A 15,990-nucleotide genomic window follows, 5' to 3' on the forward strand; every position below is an offset into this window, starting at 1 on the left:
ACCCTGACCAGCAAGTCATGCCCACAGCTGTCAAAACCTCCCATGGCACCATGTCCCACCCCGTGCTTCCCGGTCCCACGTCTGTGGGGGGGAAGCATTCGCTTCTCCAGTTTTCCCTGCCAATGATGCTAAAAAAACTCTCCAGAAAACACTTAAACTCCCTAATGGATTCTTTATTTGCTCTGAGGTTAACCAGGGGTAAGGCGAGAGGCAGTCTGAAACACCCAGGTGGACGGTTGGTTTGGTTTGTTTTTTTTCTCGTAAATTTCAGAAAGGAAAAAAGAGTTCGCAGAACTGGAGCCCAGCGCAGTCACTTCCCGAGAGCTGATCCTGCTCTCACCTTTCGGACTCGGGCACTGCCAAGTCCAGACGTTTTTCCTTCCCTTCCAGCATCCAGCAGCAGCTTCAGTTTCTCCTCCACTGCCCGTAAATCCCGACAGTGCCTTAGCGAGCCGCTCCCCTTCCCCTCCGCTTCTCCGGCAGCTCCTCCGTTCGCCCCGCGGTGCCCACGACGGGCGGGCTGCTGCCCCTCGGAGTCGGGGACCCCTCGGCCGGGCACACCCCCCTTCCCCGAGCAGACGGGGAGCCACGGGAAGGGGAGCCGCTAGGGAAGGGACGGTCCATCCCGTTCCCGGACCTTTTCCTCCATCCCGCTCCCGGACCCTTTCCTCCATCCCGCTCCCGGGCCCTTTCTTCCATCCCGCCCGCCGCCCCCGGCGCTGCCCGCCCGCCGCCGGGACTCCTCTGATTGGGCCGGGGGAGGTCCCAGCCGGTTCTTCTCCGCCATATAGAGGCCGTCGGGGCCGGGTCCGCCTCACTGCCCGCCCCCATCCCGGGCGCAGCGCGGAGCGGCGGGGCCGCCTCCTCATCATCATCCTCATCCGCACCAGCTCCGAGGCAGCGGAGCGCGGCTCCCTGTCCCCCCCCCACCCCCTCCCGCCAAGGCCATGGCCGAGCTGAAGTCGCTGGGCAGCGAGGGGTACCTGGCGCTGACCCCCGGTTACGGCCCGTCGGCTTTCGCCTATGGAGCCGTGCGAGGGGGCGCCGAGGGTCCGCGGGGGACCTACCCGGGGGGCGTCGGGGCGGACTTTCACCCCGGGGCTTTGGGCAAGTCGGCGGAGAGCAGCGGCGAGCAGAGCGGCGACGAGGAGGACGGCTTCGAGGCCGGGGTGAAGGGCGGCTCGGGCTTCGAGCGGGAGGGGAAGCTGAAGGGGGGAGCCCTGGGCAAGAAGCCGAAGGAGCAGCGCTCGCTGCGCCTCAGCATCAACGCGAGGGAGCGGCGGAGGATGCACGACCTGAACGACGCCCTGGACGGGTTGCGCTCCGTCATCCCTTACGCCCACAGCCCCTCGGTGCGGAAACTCTCCAAAATCGCCACCCTGCTCCTGGCCAAGAACTACATCCTCATGCAGGCGCAGGCCCTGGAGGAGATGAGGAGGCTGGTGGCTTACCTGAACCAGGGCCAGACGCTGAGCACCCCGCTGCCCGCCACCCTCAACCCCTTTGGACAGTCGGCCGTCTACCCCTTCGGCGGGGCCGCCTTGCCCGGCTGCCCCGAGAAATGCACTGCCTTCACAGGAGCCACCTCCACCCTCTGCAAACACTGTAACGACAAGCCTTGACTCCTGGCTTCGTTGGGCTTTTTTTTTTTTTTTCTTGGGGAGGGGGTGTTTCTTTTCTGAATTTTTATTTATTTCCTTTTCTGTGCACTTTTCTGCCATCAGCCCCGGCTTCCCGCTATCAGTTAAGTCTGGGGTTTCTTTTCGTTTGCTTCTCTCAAAGTACCCCCTTCCCCACTGGGATGTTTGTGGACCCCCAAACCACCCGCTTTCAACTTTTTTTTTAGTTATTCCCCCCACATACAACTTCATCTGTTAGAGTTGTTGCCTTCCCAGCCTGTTAGTGGACTGTGAGCACGATGTTGTTTTTCCGCTTGCTCTGATCTACAAAGTTGTTTGAGCACCCCAAAAATTCTAGGAAATCAGGGAGAGAGACCTGGAAATGGAAACCTCAGTGAGTTTTCTTTGGCGTGATCAACCTAGGTTAAAAAATAGCTTAAAAAGTGGGGAGGGGGGGGAGCAAAATCCAGCTGCAAAACTATGCAATGATTTGGAATTGGGATGGAGGAGGAGGAGGATGCTCTGTGTAGCCAGCTGGGTTTGGACTGCACCTGCAAATTCAAGTGAAAATGTCATTTAGTCAGATCATGGAGGAGGAAAGTTTGGTGCTCTTGATAAAACAATAGATGCTTCAATATAAGATGCTTTTTTTTTTTTTTTTTTTTTTTAATTATTGCTCTTAAAAAAAAAAAAAAAAAAAAGGAAAAAGTTAACTTGTTCTTGAACTGAGGGGAGCCTGTGATTGTATCTAATGCTTGCTTTTTGCCTGTTTCTCAGCTTAAGTTTTCCATATGGTTTTTCTGCAGTCCTTTCTCATCATGATAAAAAAATACTAATCGAAAGGTCACGTAACATATTTATATGTATTTATAATAAATAAAAGACATGAATAACTACTTTCTCTGTCCTACATGTCTCTCAAACCAGCTGGCAGTCAAGGCAAAACCCCTGCTGAAGTAAGGTGGAGATGGACACAGCAATCCTTTAAAGTTAGAGGAATGATCAGAATACTTGGAAAAACCCTGTGGACGTTCAGCTCCTTACCAGCAGGGATTTGGTTTTCTCCAGTTTCTCATGAGTCGTGAGCATGCCAAAAAAAAAAAAAAAAAAAATTAAAAAAAGTTTTTTATGCCTGACATTTAGACTTAAGTAGGTAGAGATATAGCTGGTGGTTTTTGACACTTGCTGGAGAATGCTGTGCCCTGCAAGTGGTATTTAAAAGGGGTTATTGTAGCATTGAGCTTAGCTCTGAGGACACCCATGTAAACCATGGCAGGGAAGGAAATCTCTTAAATACTCTGCTTATCCCTTTGGCTTGGTTTTTTCTGTTATATCTACAGCTTGACCCCAGATAAACATGCGGGGTTTGGGCCACTTTATATCATGACTAAACTCCTAATCTCTTGCCAAGTACTGACTGTGTTTGTCCGAGTTCCAAGGCGAGTCCCTCGGTTTAAGGTTTTGATGCCGCTTGTGTTGGTTCATTTTTTTTTTTTTCTGCTTTATGATCTTCAGCCTTTTGGTGCCTTGTCTGCTTCACTGGTCATTATATAATAATAATAATAATAATAATAATAAAGGGGCATTCTGTTCAGAAGGAAGCACCCACCCAATGTCAGAGCCACGGCGTAAACTGGTACAGTCGGAGCCCGAGGGGCTGGAGCTGTCTGGGGCCATTTGTGTGAGGAGTGGGGTGTAACTATTTAGGGTTATTAAACCAATTTCCATGCCTGTCTCTAGTGTTATGCTAATTTGAAAAGGGCTGCCATCCTTCTAAAGCTGCTTGTCCACGGCACTTAATTTTAATTAATACATCTCCAAAAGACTTGCTGTGTTTGGAAAGCAAAGTGTGTGATTCAGCCTGGTTCATAAAGATGTATGTTTCAAACTGCTTCCTGCTCATCTCTGGTTTTTTATCTTCTTTTTTTTTTCTTCTTCTTTTGTACGGAATACTTTTACAGAACAGTTTGTCTATTGTACCTTTTTACAGAAAAGAAAGTCTTGAAAATGTTCTTTAAAAAGCATGAAGTGAAAGCTGACCAAAAGCACAACTGGAAGCAAAAAAAACTGGAAACTGCAAAGGGCATTTTAAATTTGCAGAATGAGTTGTTGCTGGATAATATTTTGGAAAAAAAGGTCATTTTGACAGAAGCTCATGATTTATTTTTTTTGTAAATGTTGATTACTTTAGGTTAAAAATATAGAAAAATTAAATTATAGAAGATTGACCAGCTGGGAATATTTAAATGGAGATTAGCATAAATGTTCATTTTTCACCCAAACTAAAATAGTTGGAGAATTGAGTATTTAACAGCTTAATATGTTAAATATGAGTTTGGTTAAAAGCTTAACACTAGCAATAATGGAATTTATAATTGCTTCTTCCTTAAATAATTATGGCCAGAAAAGGTGCTCACTAATTTCAGGGCTTAAAAAAAGTCCTAGGGACAAGCTATTTCTGAAGCAATAGATTTCTGTATGGTGATCACTTGATAATTTTATTATTCTTTGTGTAGGTGAAAAGCTTGCTTATGTTAAAATATCTACCCAGGATCCTAAAATTTCACCTTTGAGAATCCTTGAAATATTCTCCTTTGATTTAAACGACCTCAGGATGCTAACCATGGAAATTCAAATACAGAAGATAAAACCTACATTAAATAAAATTTTGATAGAAAAATAGCAAGCTTGAGTATCTAAGAACTGTTAAAAAGCTAGGTAATAAAACCAAAAATGTAGAACTTGTCAGAGCAATGCTCTGGTAAATCCTTATTAAAATTTACCTTAGAAGGTTTCTTTTTTTAAAGCAAAAAGAAATAAAATCATAGCTTTGCCTTCAACAAACAAATGAATATTAAACTGAAAGAAAGTTGACTAACTCCTCAGTTCATCTGCAGGTCCATTCCTGTGAGTTGCCACCACGGACTTGTAGGATTTTAACTCTTCTAATCCAGAGTTGAAACCCAAAACAGAGCCCTTTGAGCTTCTTGTTGGCATCTCCTCCAGTGTCATTTGTGCCTCGTGCTGAGCTGCTGCTGGAACCACTGCCAAGTGACTGCCTGATGCCTCTGGAGAGGTAATTTTGGGAATTTGGTAATTTTGGGAGAGGTTAAACTAAGATCTGATGATTGCATTTGTGTGTCTGAAGTGTTGGTGTTAACCTTACAAATGTGCAGAGTTATCCTGGGGATGAGATGCTGCTGCTTGTCATGTGTTTTCCCTGAAAAAAAAAAAACCCAAACCAACACAAATCAACAAATAACAACTTATTTTTTTTACCATGTAAGGTTTTAAGTATCTGCTTCCTGTTGGTGTTTTGGGGAATATGAAGGGAGGGCTTCAAAATGCTGAAGATCTTTTTTTTTTTTCTGCTCAAATATTCCTGTGACGATGGAATCCCTCTTTCTCCAAGAAGGATTTGTGCTGTGTTCAGATGGAGCTGAAATACAGCTCCTGTGTTCTAATGTACTCATTGCTTTGCAGAAAACATAATTTAATAGTTTGAATTAAAGATAACATATTGTTTCCTAACCTCATTTAAGTTTTCTCTAAACTTGAAGGATGATCAGCGTGAGGCATCATTAGGAAGAGATGCCAGGAGGACTCTGGTGCTTTTGTAAGCTGTAGAATTCTCATCACTAACCAAAACTGGCATTTTACTCACTGGTGTAACCTTACTAATAGGGAGTTGAAAGCTGCTGTCAATTTGCAGAGTATCAGTCAAGGTTTAACACTCACAGTCTGAAGCTTACAAGGTAAAATCTTCTTTAAGCAAATACAAAGAAGCAACAGGTTGGAAGATGGAGGGCCCAGGAGGCAGCTGCTACTTCAGATACCAGGAAAAGGTTAAGTTAGTTGGTGTTCCTAGAAAGAAGCCAACAGAATCCTGCAGTTTTCCTTGTTCTTTAATCCCTACAGCTGAATTTCTGACATACTGGCCCAGTGTCTGAACAGTGCTGGGTTGCGTGTCCCGGACTTTACAAAGAAGTTGGTTATTGTTCCCAGATAGTTCTTTTGGGATTGTTCTTTACACAACCATTCCAGTAATTCCCATTCTGGAATACTAGTTGCTGTTTTCCAAGGGTAAAATGAATGTAGGGTTTGATCCTACTGCTGGTTTACTACTTGGTGACTGTTCTGGTGGTATTTGTGGCAGCAAGACGGGACGCTCACCCCAACCAACATCGTGCTGCCTTCCTTAAGAGCCTCCAAAGGACCAGAAAAGTCTGTACAAGCTTGGTCCTATTCCTATATTAACCTTGCAGCTGCAAAGTGTAAGGCATGACGAATAAAGACCTTGCTTAAAAGCTTTCACAATTTCTCAGACCAAATCTGTTCGTTGTCCAAGAGTCTCCGTGCATCTTGAATTTTCAGGCACCGTAGGTTTCCAGTCAAGTTTTCTACAACTCTGGTTATTTAATTTACAATTTAAGGGAACAAAACCAGGCATTCCACATTGCACTTTTCCCTCCTGCTTCTACAGTGTGTGCTCAAACAAGTGTTTTTTCCTGAAAATAAGAGCCTTACTGAAAATAAGAGCCTTTGCAGCCTTACTGAAATTTATTTTTGCCTGTGCTGCTTTTCTGGCCTGTGAATTATCGGCAGAGAAATCATTGCTCTGATCTCCAAGAGGTGAAAATACTTTTAAGCAATACTAGAATACAGCAAGCAATATTTTTAATTTTCAAAACTGCCTTCACTCTGCTATCTGTCATTTGAGAGAATTTTGATTAGTATTGCACAATAGAAAAGTTGGGGGTTTTTTTTGTTCTCACTAATCCTGATTAAGGCTAGAAAAGACTCTTGATTACAGTAATTTTAATAATGTAAATTTGGTTTTGATATGTCTTTAATCCCCTTTGGCATTCCGTTCAAAGGGAGATGAAAAATTTGGGGATTTATAGTATTTAAATCAGTCAATCCAGGAATGCTTTTCAGGCAGTTGTTCTCCTACCCGAAAGAAAAAAATATGTAATGAGAAAATAGCAAAATAGTTTGCTGCTGAACTAGAAATGTTTGCATTTTATTTTCAGAACAATACCTTAATATTAAGGATTTATTATTATTATTATTATAAAGCATGTGTGCTTAAGAGAAAATGGAAAAAAATGTCAAAACAAAGACTGTATCTGGGAGTTCTTTGCCATTCGTTTAGATCTTTTGAAGTATGATTTTCACTATGAACTTTATCTCTTTATAATCAGAATTCACATTAGTTCTAATGCCTGCTACCTCAAATTCTTATTTCTATTTGTATTTAGAATTGCAAATTTTTTTAAAAAAAGATCCAGTTAAAATTTTAAAATATTCCTTGCTTCATTTCACAATAGTAAAATTTGAGTTAATGTTTATTCTTGATATCCTAAAGTTGCTAACATAATTATCAAAAAAAAATTTTAAGGCCAAATAGATGAAACTTAAGTATTAGATTAATTCGTGGAGATAAATAGCCAAGCAATTTTACACCCATAGGGAAAGATTTTAATTTTTTTGTTACACTTAAACTACTGAAATTTGCAGAACAAATACAGAAGACAAACCAAATATGTAATCATGTCTTACACAGCAGAGGAGGAGAGAATGCAGGTTTTCCAACTCCCCACCCTAGTGATACAGTTAATAAATATATTTATTTATTATCATAACAGCCTATTTTAACCCGTTAATTTCATCAGTGATTCATGCTCATTAAATTCTGTATTTTTTAATGCCATTTGTATTTGTTCAGCCCCTATTTCCCCAATCTCACACTCATGTTTTCTGTGTTTCTGTACGGAATCGTCCTACAAATACAACCCAACCTTCCTCAGCTACCAATGGGGAAAAAAACCTCTCTGCTCTTTTGCCTTGAGTATTTCAAAGGGAAAAATAGGGCTGAGCAAAAAAAAAAAAAACAACAAAACATCACCCCAGTTTTTCCTCCAAGCCCACTTTTGTCTAAAGTAATGAGGCCATAGTCAGTTGGCTCCAAAAAGCGTTGTGATTCGGGGTGACGTACAGTGAATCACTGCAGATCCCTTTGGACTGCATTCGTTATTTTAATGAGACAGAGGCAAATCTGCTTTTTTTTTTGGCCGCAAACCTTAAGATGCAATCCTAATGTGAAATGTTTGCTGATTGCCACAAGGCAAGTGACGTTATGGATTTTTATCGCCATCATTACCGGGCTTAAAACTCGCCGCAGCCCGCGATATTTACCCCCTTCCCTGCTCCCCTGCAAGTGACAGGGAAGTTGCAATGCTGACATTTAAAAGCAGAAAACTCATCTCTTTAATTCCTTATTAAAACCTCACGTTGCATCCTCTTGGTTTTTTTTTATTCGTGCTTTCCCAGAGGAGCAGGAAAACCCCCACCGCAGCGCGGGCACCCAAAAAAAGGTCACATGCAGCTGGGAGACAGCAGCACTTGGTCCCCACCAGCCCCTGCTTGATGTAGGATAAGAAATGACAATAAGGCAGGCATATCTTTGCACAACCAGTAATCACAGTAATGGTGCTCATCAGCATTTACTGGCACTCAACTTTTCTACGGTAACGTTTCCTCTCTGCTACCAGTAAGGAATTTATGGTGCTGGGATTTGCCTTCCAGCAGCCAGTTGATTATGGAGGGGAAAACTTTGAAATTTTGGTTCTGCTGCTCGAGCTGGTTGGGGGTGTGTGTGTGGCACATTGGGCTGTGCTGATGTCTTCACATACATTTTATAATTATATTATATTTTACTTTATATTATATTTTATAATGTATATATGCCATACATTGTACCTGTGCATGTGTCCCTGCAACAAGACCTCTAGGCTTTTTTTACCCAATGTGTCTTTTTTTCCCTCAGTTGTTGGTGGCTTTCCTGGAATCCTTTTATTCTCTTTTCATCAAACTTCATACAACAGTTGAGTGCAGCACAGGCAATGACATTGTGTAAAAACTTCTGGTCTCTTGGCTTTGATCTGTTCAACCTGACAATCCCATGGATAATATTTTTCATTTTATTTTACCCTTCTAAAAAAAGAAGGGATGTTCAGGGACAGGCCAGGGTGTTAGTTTTCCATTCTGCCCTTGGCAGCTTTGCAGTGAGAAGGATGTAGAACCAGTTTATCTCTGCTTTTCCCTGGCTTCCAGATGCAGGCATCCTATTTTTGTTGGTTTGCTGAAAGTGAATGTCAGGCATCAGAGATGTCACGAAGAAATCCTTATTTCACCAATTTGTGAATTATCTTCAGTATTTTTTTTATCTCCTGGCAGCTTCAGTGTAAAGCAAACCACCCAGCTGACAGCCATGGTGGGTGTGCTTGGTGTTTACAGCACAGCTGGGGCTGTAGGGGAAAAAGATGAAAATCTCTTGCAAAATGTTAAAATGGCTGCTGACTTGGAGGCCTCTGGCTTACTTTTACATCCTTTCCAGTGTCTAAGAAAATACAGTTTTCCTTCTAACAATTTTTCTCCCTTTGGCTTTTTCCCTCTTTTGCCTCCATCAGTTTCCTGGAAGATTTGAGGACAGAAAACACTTTAGTTACAAGAGCTCTGTTACTCCTAATGGGCCTTTTTGCAATTGAATGTGGCATTGTATGGAATAATCTTGGTACTGGGACATTGCCCAACACAGGCAAGCTTATTCCTGTTTGAATTTCCTCCTCTTTCAGGTGCTTACTTGTAATAGTTTACAAATGCCTTTTTTTTTTTTTTTTTTTTGGGGGGGGGGAAACAATGAAGCAAGAGCACCTTTTGTGAAATGTTTCTCTTCTTTGCATATATTTGGAGTTTATCTTCCATTTTATTTCATCAACAGCAAAATGAAAATCCCTAGTCAGGCAAGAAAAATTTTCCTTTCCTTTTGGAGCTCTTGTTAGGACCACACTGCTTGCTGAAGTTCTTATTTCTTATTCTTGCAAATTATCTCCTTTGTAAATGCTTCTGCCCTCGATGGGATTCTGACCCAGCCTGCAAACAAAGCAGTTTCTATATAAATATGTGCAAAATTAACTCTCAACAGCACTGAGTGTGGATGTCTATAGATACTCACCTGATTTTGGTTTTTTAGCATTAAGCCGAATTGGGAAGCAGCATCTGATCATTTTAGTGCATTTCTGGTTTTTTTTTTTACTTCCTCCTCCAGTTGCCTTGCCCCGAGGCACAGAAAAGATCAAGGCATTTGCCCGTGGACACACACTGGCTCCTGCTCACCACATTTGAATTCAGATGCTCTGAGCTTGCTGCTTTCCTACACCCCCTGCCCATCACCCTGCCTCCTGGGCACCATCCATCCTGACATTTGCTCTTCCTCCCCGGGGACCCGGCGAAGACTGAGCCTTTATTGTAGCAGTGGTGTCACCCAAGTCACCTCCTGGTTCCCTCTGGGGGGTGACAGCCCATGGAAAAGGAGGTGTAGCTACATCTTGGCTCTTCCCAAGCAATCTCCAGCCACCACGCCAGCCCGAGGCGACTCGAGCTTCCCCCGGGGACCACCCGGTCCCCAGCTGCTTCCAGAGTGGAGAAGCAGAAAGGTGGCTCCAAGCCACCTTTGTTCTCCAGTCCTCCTCTTGCTCTGACCACAGCCGAGTCCTAGGGGAGAATCTGGGCCAGAGTTTGTGAAAAGCTTTGCTAGAGAAAGAGAATCTGGGTGCCAAAGGCAGCTTTTGGGTTCTCAGAGCTCCCTGCCCTTCCCTGCTTGCCCTGGAACCAGGGAGGTGGCAAAGGCTCCAGCCAAGATCCTGGCTCTGCCTCTGAAAGCTCCAGTCCATAACACGAAGTGTCAGCACCAGGCTGTCCTTGGCTGCTTTCCCTGATTCTTTGTCACTGTTCAAGCCACAGGCTCCTGCCTCACAGAGGGTCCTACCCAAAGCTGGAGCCCCAGGAAACAGGGTGATGCAGCCCGGGAGCAGGGGATGCTATCACTGGCTGAGCAACTCTGGAGTTTGCTTTTTACAGGGAAAACAGACACTTCAACCAGGGATTTTTTTTTTATTATTATTTGTATCATCACACTCCTAGTAGTTAATCTGGTTTTGCACATGTGTGAGTAAATGAGCATGTCATGTGTCTTTGCATAAGGGAGAAAAAAAAAATCACACTCCTACTCTAACAAAGCCTTTGGTTCTAAACCTGCCCTGGTTCACTCTCACCCACTCTGAGCCCTGGGGTGATGGTTCTAACCTCTAATTCCCCTCTCTGTTTCACAGCCAGCCTTTGGGTTTCAGCCCACAAAGCTATCCCTTGCTTACACCACTTTTTCACCACTTTTTTCCTAACTCCAGGAACCCTTCTCATTTTCATACGAGGCAAATGTCAGCCTCATGAAATTCCCTTTCTGTGCTCAGCCTCAGTTGGGTTTCCAGCACCTCACTTCTGTTCTCTGGCCTTCCCAATTCGTCCTGTGTGACACCAACACTGCTGGTGACATGTGCACACGTTGGTGCTGCCAAAACACTTCTAGTGGAATGGTTTAGTTGTCTGAAATGAAAGAATTATTTTCACCTCCCCAGTGTCACTCAAGACTGCTGGGAAATGCCCCGAGGAGTGCTCTGGCCAAAAGGAGACAGCTCAGACCAGCAGGTAAAGCACAGAAAAACCTTTTATTCAACCCAGATGAGAAGGTGTGTGTCTGCTTCTTGCTGAACGTGGCAGGTGTGCTCCACAGGAGTGTAAATCTGCACTGGTAGTAATGCTCATCTTCTGCTCTTCAAGCAAAAAACTTCTGAGAACTCCTCCAAGGGGCTGTGGGTTGAGGTTTTGTTGGGATTTGACCAGCAAAAAGTGGCTCAGCTTGGGAATGATGTGAGGGGTACCTGCTTAGAAAAGGATACCCCATAACCAGGGCCATCCTGGTAAAGGCTGATGTTTTTTCATCACAAATCTGATGATTCTTTATTTCTGATTGCTTATGATCCATTCATCACATCATCCTAGCTGCTGGCCTGAAATGCTCTGTTTGAGCTAGACCAAAAGTTTATTCTGATCCCAAAATCCATTTACCTGTGGTTTTACCCTGAGTTTGAGGCTTCCCTCAGCCCAGCTGCTCAAATTCAGGCTCAGCATACCCCACATCTGGGGATGTGGGATGGTCAAATGTGAAAACCACCCCTGTGGTTGTTAATTTTGAGATAAAAAGCTTGGAATGGACTGGAGGACCTCTGGTCACATGAACTCAGCCATCACAGTTCAGTGACTTTGATTTATTGTAGCTGTCCAGATAGCCAAGGACAGAGCAGACAGAGCATCTTCATCCATTCAGGAGATGAGAAGTGGAAACTACATGTCTTTCCTCTTCATTTTCTCTGGGAAAACCTTTTCACTAATTTATGGAGTAGTTAATCTGGTTTTGCACGTGTGTGAGTAAATGAGCATGTCATGTGTCTTTGCATAAGGGAGAAAAAAAAAATCATTTCCTGATGGCAAGATAATGGAAACATATTGGGGGTGAGAGAAGGGTTTCATTAGAGACACCCAGCTTCAGGGGGACAATTCTTGCATATGAATTGTGACTCATCTGCTCCAGCCTGGAAAAAAAAAAATAAATTACTTGGAATCAGATGATTGTACCTAACTCAGCCTCTAAAAGTCAGACAACTAATTAAGCCTGGGCTGTCTCCATCCTGAGGAATAATAGAGAAGGGTTTCCCAAGGGTAATTCGTGTCACTGCAGAATAGGTGGACAAGTCTCCTTCTGGGGATGCTTCTCTCTTGACATTGACTGCAGAAGCTGCCCAGGTAGCTGAGAATAGAATCCTGATTTTCAGACACACAAAGACTGGGAGAGAAATGCCTGCCTTACAGCCTGGTGCTGGAATTAGGGCTAAAAATGAGGCCTTAAAAGGCTGCAGCTAGAATAACCTGGCCCAAATGAGAAGCAGCCAGAATAACCCAAGGCAAAGGGAAATTAAAAGCAGCTTTCATGAAAGCTGCCAAGGGAAGGTGTTTATATCTGTGGGAAGCAAATACCACCACTAAATAATATGGGATAATAATAATCATGAAATGAACAGGGATAAATGGAGTATATTACACTGAGTTCATTTCCTCTGAGGTTAAAAACTAGGAGTGAAGCTCTTAAAACTGAAAGCTGAGCACTGTTAATGTTAATCCAGGTTGGAGCCTCTTGCAGAATCTTGCTGCAAAGCCCTGCTGAATATCCAAGATATCTCCAAATCCTGAAATGCAGTGATGAAGTGAGGGCAGAGAGAGAACCATCCCATTTAACCCATGACTCCTGCATTTTTCATCCTTACAAGGGCCTTGGATGCAATAAAATAAATTCTGGTGGAAGCTTGTGTCTCCCTGAAGTGGGCAAATGATAGGTTTAGAGAAAGCAAATGAAAGGTAAGATTAATAGCATTTATCATGGCAGATAGACCAGCAGTTTGCTAATTAAAGATGTTAGAACATAGAAGCAGCCAAGGATCAGTGGCTTTTAATGAGGATGTTGTAGGGTGATTTAGGTCTAATTTTCTGCTTAATAAGGCTGGTTTAAAAAGTAATTTTGTTGGGATGTGACTCTCCTAAACCTGTTCATTATCAGTGATGGGACTTCACTTCAACACTCCAGGAAATGTTGTGTTTAATTAATATTGTGTCGGCAAGTGGATATGCTGACAGATGAGAAAAAAATTGATGAAGAACTTTCAAGGACATTGACTTCATTACACAGCTTCATTATAGCCTGAATAACTGGCTAAATATGTCATTGGCAAGATAATGTGCCACCTTTAACTCTTGGCTCTGTGTTGTTCATGGAAGTAAGCAGAGTGTGTTTTTAAAATAGATACAACTGGAAAAAAGCATTGTCAAGGTACCAATTCCACAAGATTTTCTTGTTCCTTCATTCTCCCTATCAGACTTTTACCTGCTGGTGGACTATTTAAAACAAAACCTGTCAATTATTAATATTTATCTATCAACCCTTTTACTTGAGCAAAATAAGACTTTAGGAAGTGCCATTCTTCACCATTGGGTAATTTTCCACAGCACCCCTGAGACAAAACCACGAATTAATTTAGCAGATTTTTATTTTTCTGCACAAAGCAACATCCTGAGGTGCAGTGATGGGTTGATCAGTGTCCCAGTAGATCTGTTGGTAGAGATAAATTTACATATTTGGCCCAATTATTATAAGGACAATGCAAGCTTGTCCATTCCAAGCCCAGGATCTTGTGTACACACATGCACTCAACTTTATACGTCTGGGTTTGTTGATGCAAAATTAAGCATCCCAAAAAAGTTCTCAGTGCTTTGCCTTTACACAAAAAGTGACCAATTTTAGCTGGTTGAGTGATTCCCAACAGGGTTGTGTCCAAGCAGGGCCCCAGGGGGGACATCAGGTCCCTGATGGCTCTGTCACTTGGCCCAGGAATGAATTTAGTACCTGCCATGCAAAAAAATAAACAGGTACCTGGGAGGGATCTGAATTAAATCATCTCAGCTCTGAAAAGCCACACAGAAATCTTTATTAACCACCAAGGAACTTTTAGCCCTGAGTTAGTGGGAAGTGTATCCTGGACTGGAAGTTTCTGCCTCTGCAGCATCCTTTAACTCTTTGATGATTGTCCCTACAAACAGACTCAGCTTTCCCCAGGCTAAGGTTAAGCTGTGAGAAAATCACCTTATGAACCAATTTTTAAAAAGAGAGTCTGCTACTGTGTAATCTACATTATAAGACTTGTTGCAGCAAGGAAAAAAAAAAAGCCTTCAAAGCTGATGTTTTAAACAGGGGAGAGAAAAAGAAAAGCACAGTGTCTGGAGGACACAGAGAAGCATCCAAAATCCAAAAGCATCTTAGGGGCTTTCTAGAGCAAAACAGGTCAAAGTGCTGACTTTTCTTGGGTTTCTTCTGCCATTTCTTTGAGACTGTTTAAAGCAGGAGAGGAAGAAAAGCAAAGATCAACCTTTGAGAGCAAAAGAAGAAAAAAAAATGTTTTCAATCTTCATCATTAGGGATATTAGCCAAGAGAGAGGGGCAGGCAGGGGAAAGAGAGGAGCTGCTGCCTGGAGGTGACAGCTGGAGTTTATCTGATGCGTCAGTTCCCTTTAACACCTCCAATCCTTGGCTGCTGTCACCTTCAGATGAGGACTTTTACAGGACAGGATTCACTAAAGCTTTCTGCCCCACCAGCCACACACCACTGAGCTTTGTTCCTCTAGCAGTATTTCCAGTTTACATCCAGGTTTTCCATAGCTACAGGGGAGACCCACCCGGGAGAGCCCTGCAGCCATGGGCATCACCCAACACCTTTGAGCTTTGCTTATGTGCTGGAAACCATGAGTAATGACTCTTTTTTATTATTTTTTTAACCCTGGATAATAAGGAAGGCACCAGTCAGCCCAGCTCCTCACTGAAAGAGCAGCAGACAATGTTGTGTCATCCCCACTCCAGCACCTTCTGCCTGGGGAAACTCAGGGAGATAATCCTGGGGATGGAAAAAAGGGAAAGGGCAAGTGGAAGGCATCAATCTTCTCCCAGGTTTGCTGGGTTGGTACGTGTAAAATCACCTCCCTAATGGGTAATTGCAGGATTAGAACCTCAGGGTTTAAATATCACCCAGGGACATCTGGCAGCAGAGCAAACCATCCCTCTGAGCTGCTTCTCTGCATCAGCCCCCAGGAGAGGAGGTGACTGCCAGATCTAACCCTGGCTGAGCCCCAGAAAGGTGCAAATCCTGAGGGAGGGACAGTAACTGTCCCCCATTTAACCTGCCCGATTCTGGGATGTGCAGAAGACCAAATTTCAGGAAACAAATAATTCCCAGAAGGAAGCATCATTCCTGGGCTGGCACAGCCAGGAAGTGGATGCGAAAATTTTTCAAAGCCTTTTAAGCTCAAGGTGGGCTGGGAACCTTTGGAAACTTGAGCTCTTCTTTCCACGTGGGCACATGCATGGCTAAAGCTGTTTAAAATCTGGCTAAATAAGTGTGATGGGGGAGCTGGTCCAAAGCTTTGCTCGGGGATGTGGTGACACAAAGACCCAGCAGCCCAGATGTCCCCCCATGGGTACCACTCTCCTGCTCAGATGGGAGATGCTCATCTCAGGGACTGCTGGCTTCTGTCTGACAGGCAGGAGACTGGGGGTTTTATTCTGCCTTGTTCCTCAGCTTACTGCTTAATTGTTCTCTGACTGAGGGGCTAATTAATTCACATGCAGGGCAATTACAGCACATCGGATGTGATCAGTTTTGCAGCACTGACAATGGGGTGGGACAGCAAACAGCCTCCACCAGAGGGAAAGACACATTCCCACTCTCCTTCTGATCTTGTCCCAAACAGAGCTGATTTCCCAGGGTGTTTGACACGTTCAGACTGAGCTCAAGCAGCTCTGAGGAGGAGGAGGCCACATTTTTGGAGCTGAGCTGCTCAGTTCATCCTCACTCCTGCCCTGGGCTTGGCAGGG

General features: G+C 43.8%; 1 protein-coding gene across 1 annotated transcript; it reads left to right on the top strand.

Annotated features, from left to right (window-relative positions):
- Window positions 1–832: 832 nt before the first annotated feature.
- Window positions 833–2,515, top strand: BHLHE23 (basic helix-loop-helix family member e23). Its single transcript, XM_071759956.1, has one exon. The coding sequence runs from the start codon at window positions 948–950 to the stop codon at window positions 1,620–1,622; it is 675 nt and encodes a 224-aa protein (XP_071616057.1). The 5' UTR covers window positions 833–947; the 3' UTR covers window positions 1,623–2,515.
- The last annotated feature ends 13,475 nt before the right edge of the window (window positions 2,516–15,990 follow it).

Source organism: Heliangelus exortis, chromosome 16, assembly GCF_036169615.1.
Source record: "Heliangelus exortis chromosome 16, bHelExo1.hap1, whole genome shotgun sequence".
Lineage (NCBI taxonomy): Eukaryota > Metazoa > Chordata > Aves > Apodiformes > Trochilidae > Heliangelus > Heliangelus exortis.

Coding starts and splice junctions, on each gene's coding strand:
- BHLHE23 (XM_071759956.1), top strand. CDS start 948: ATGGCCGAGCTGAAGTCGCTGGGCAGCGAGGGGTACCTGGCGCTGACC.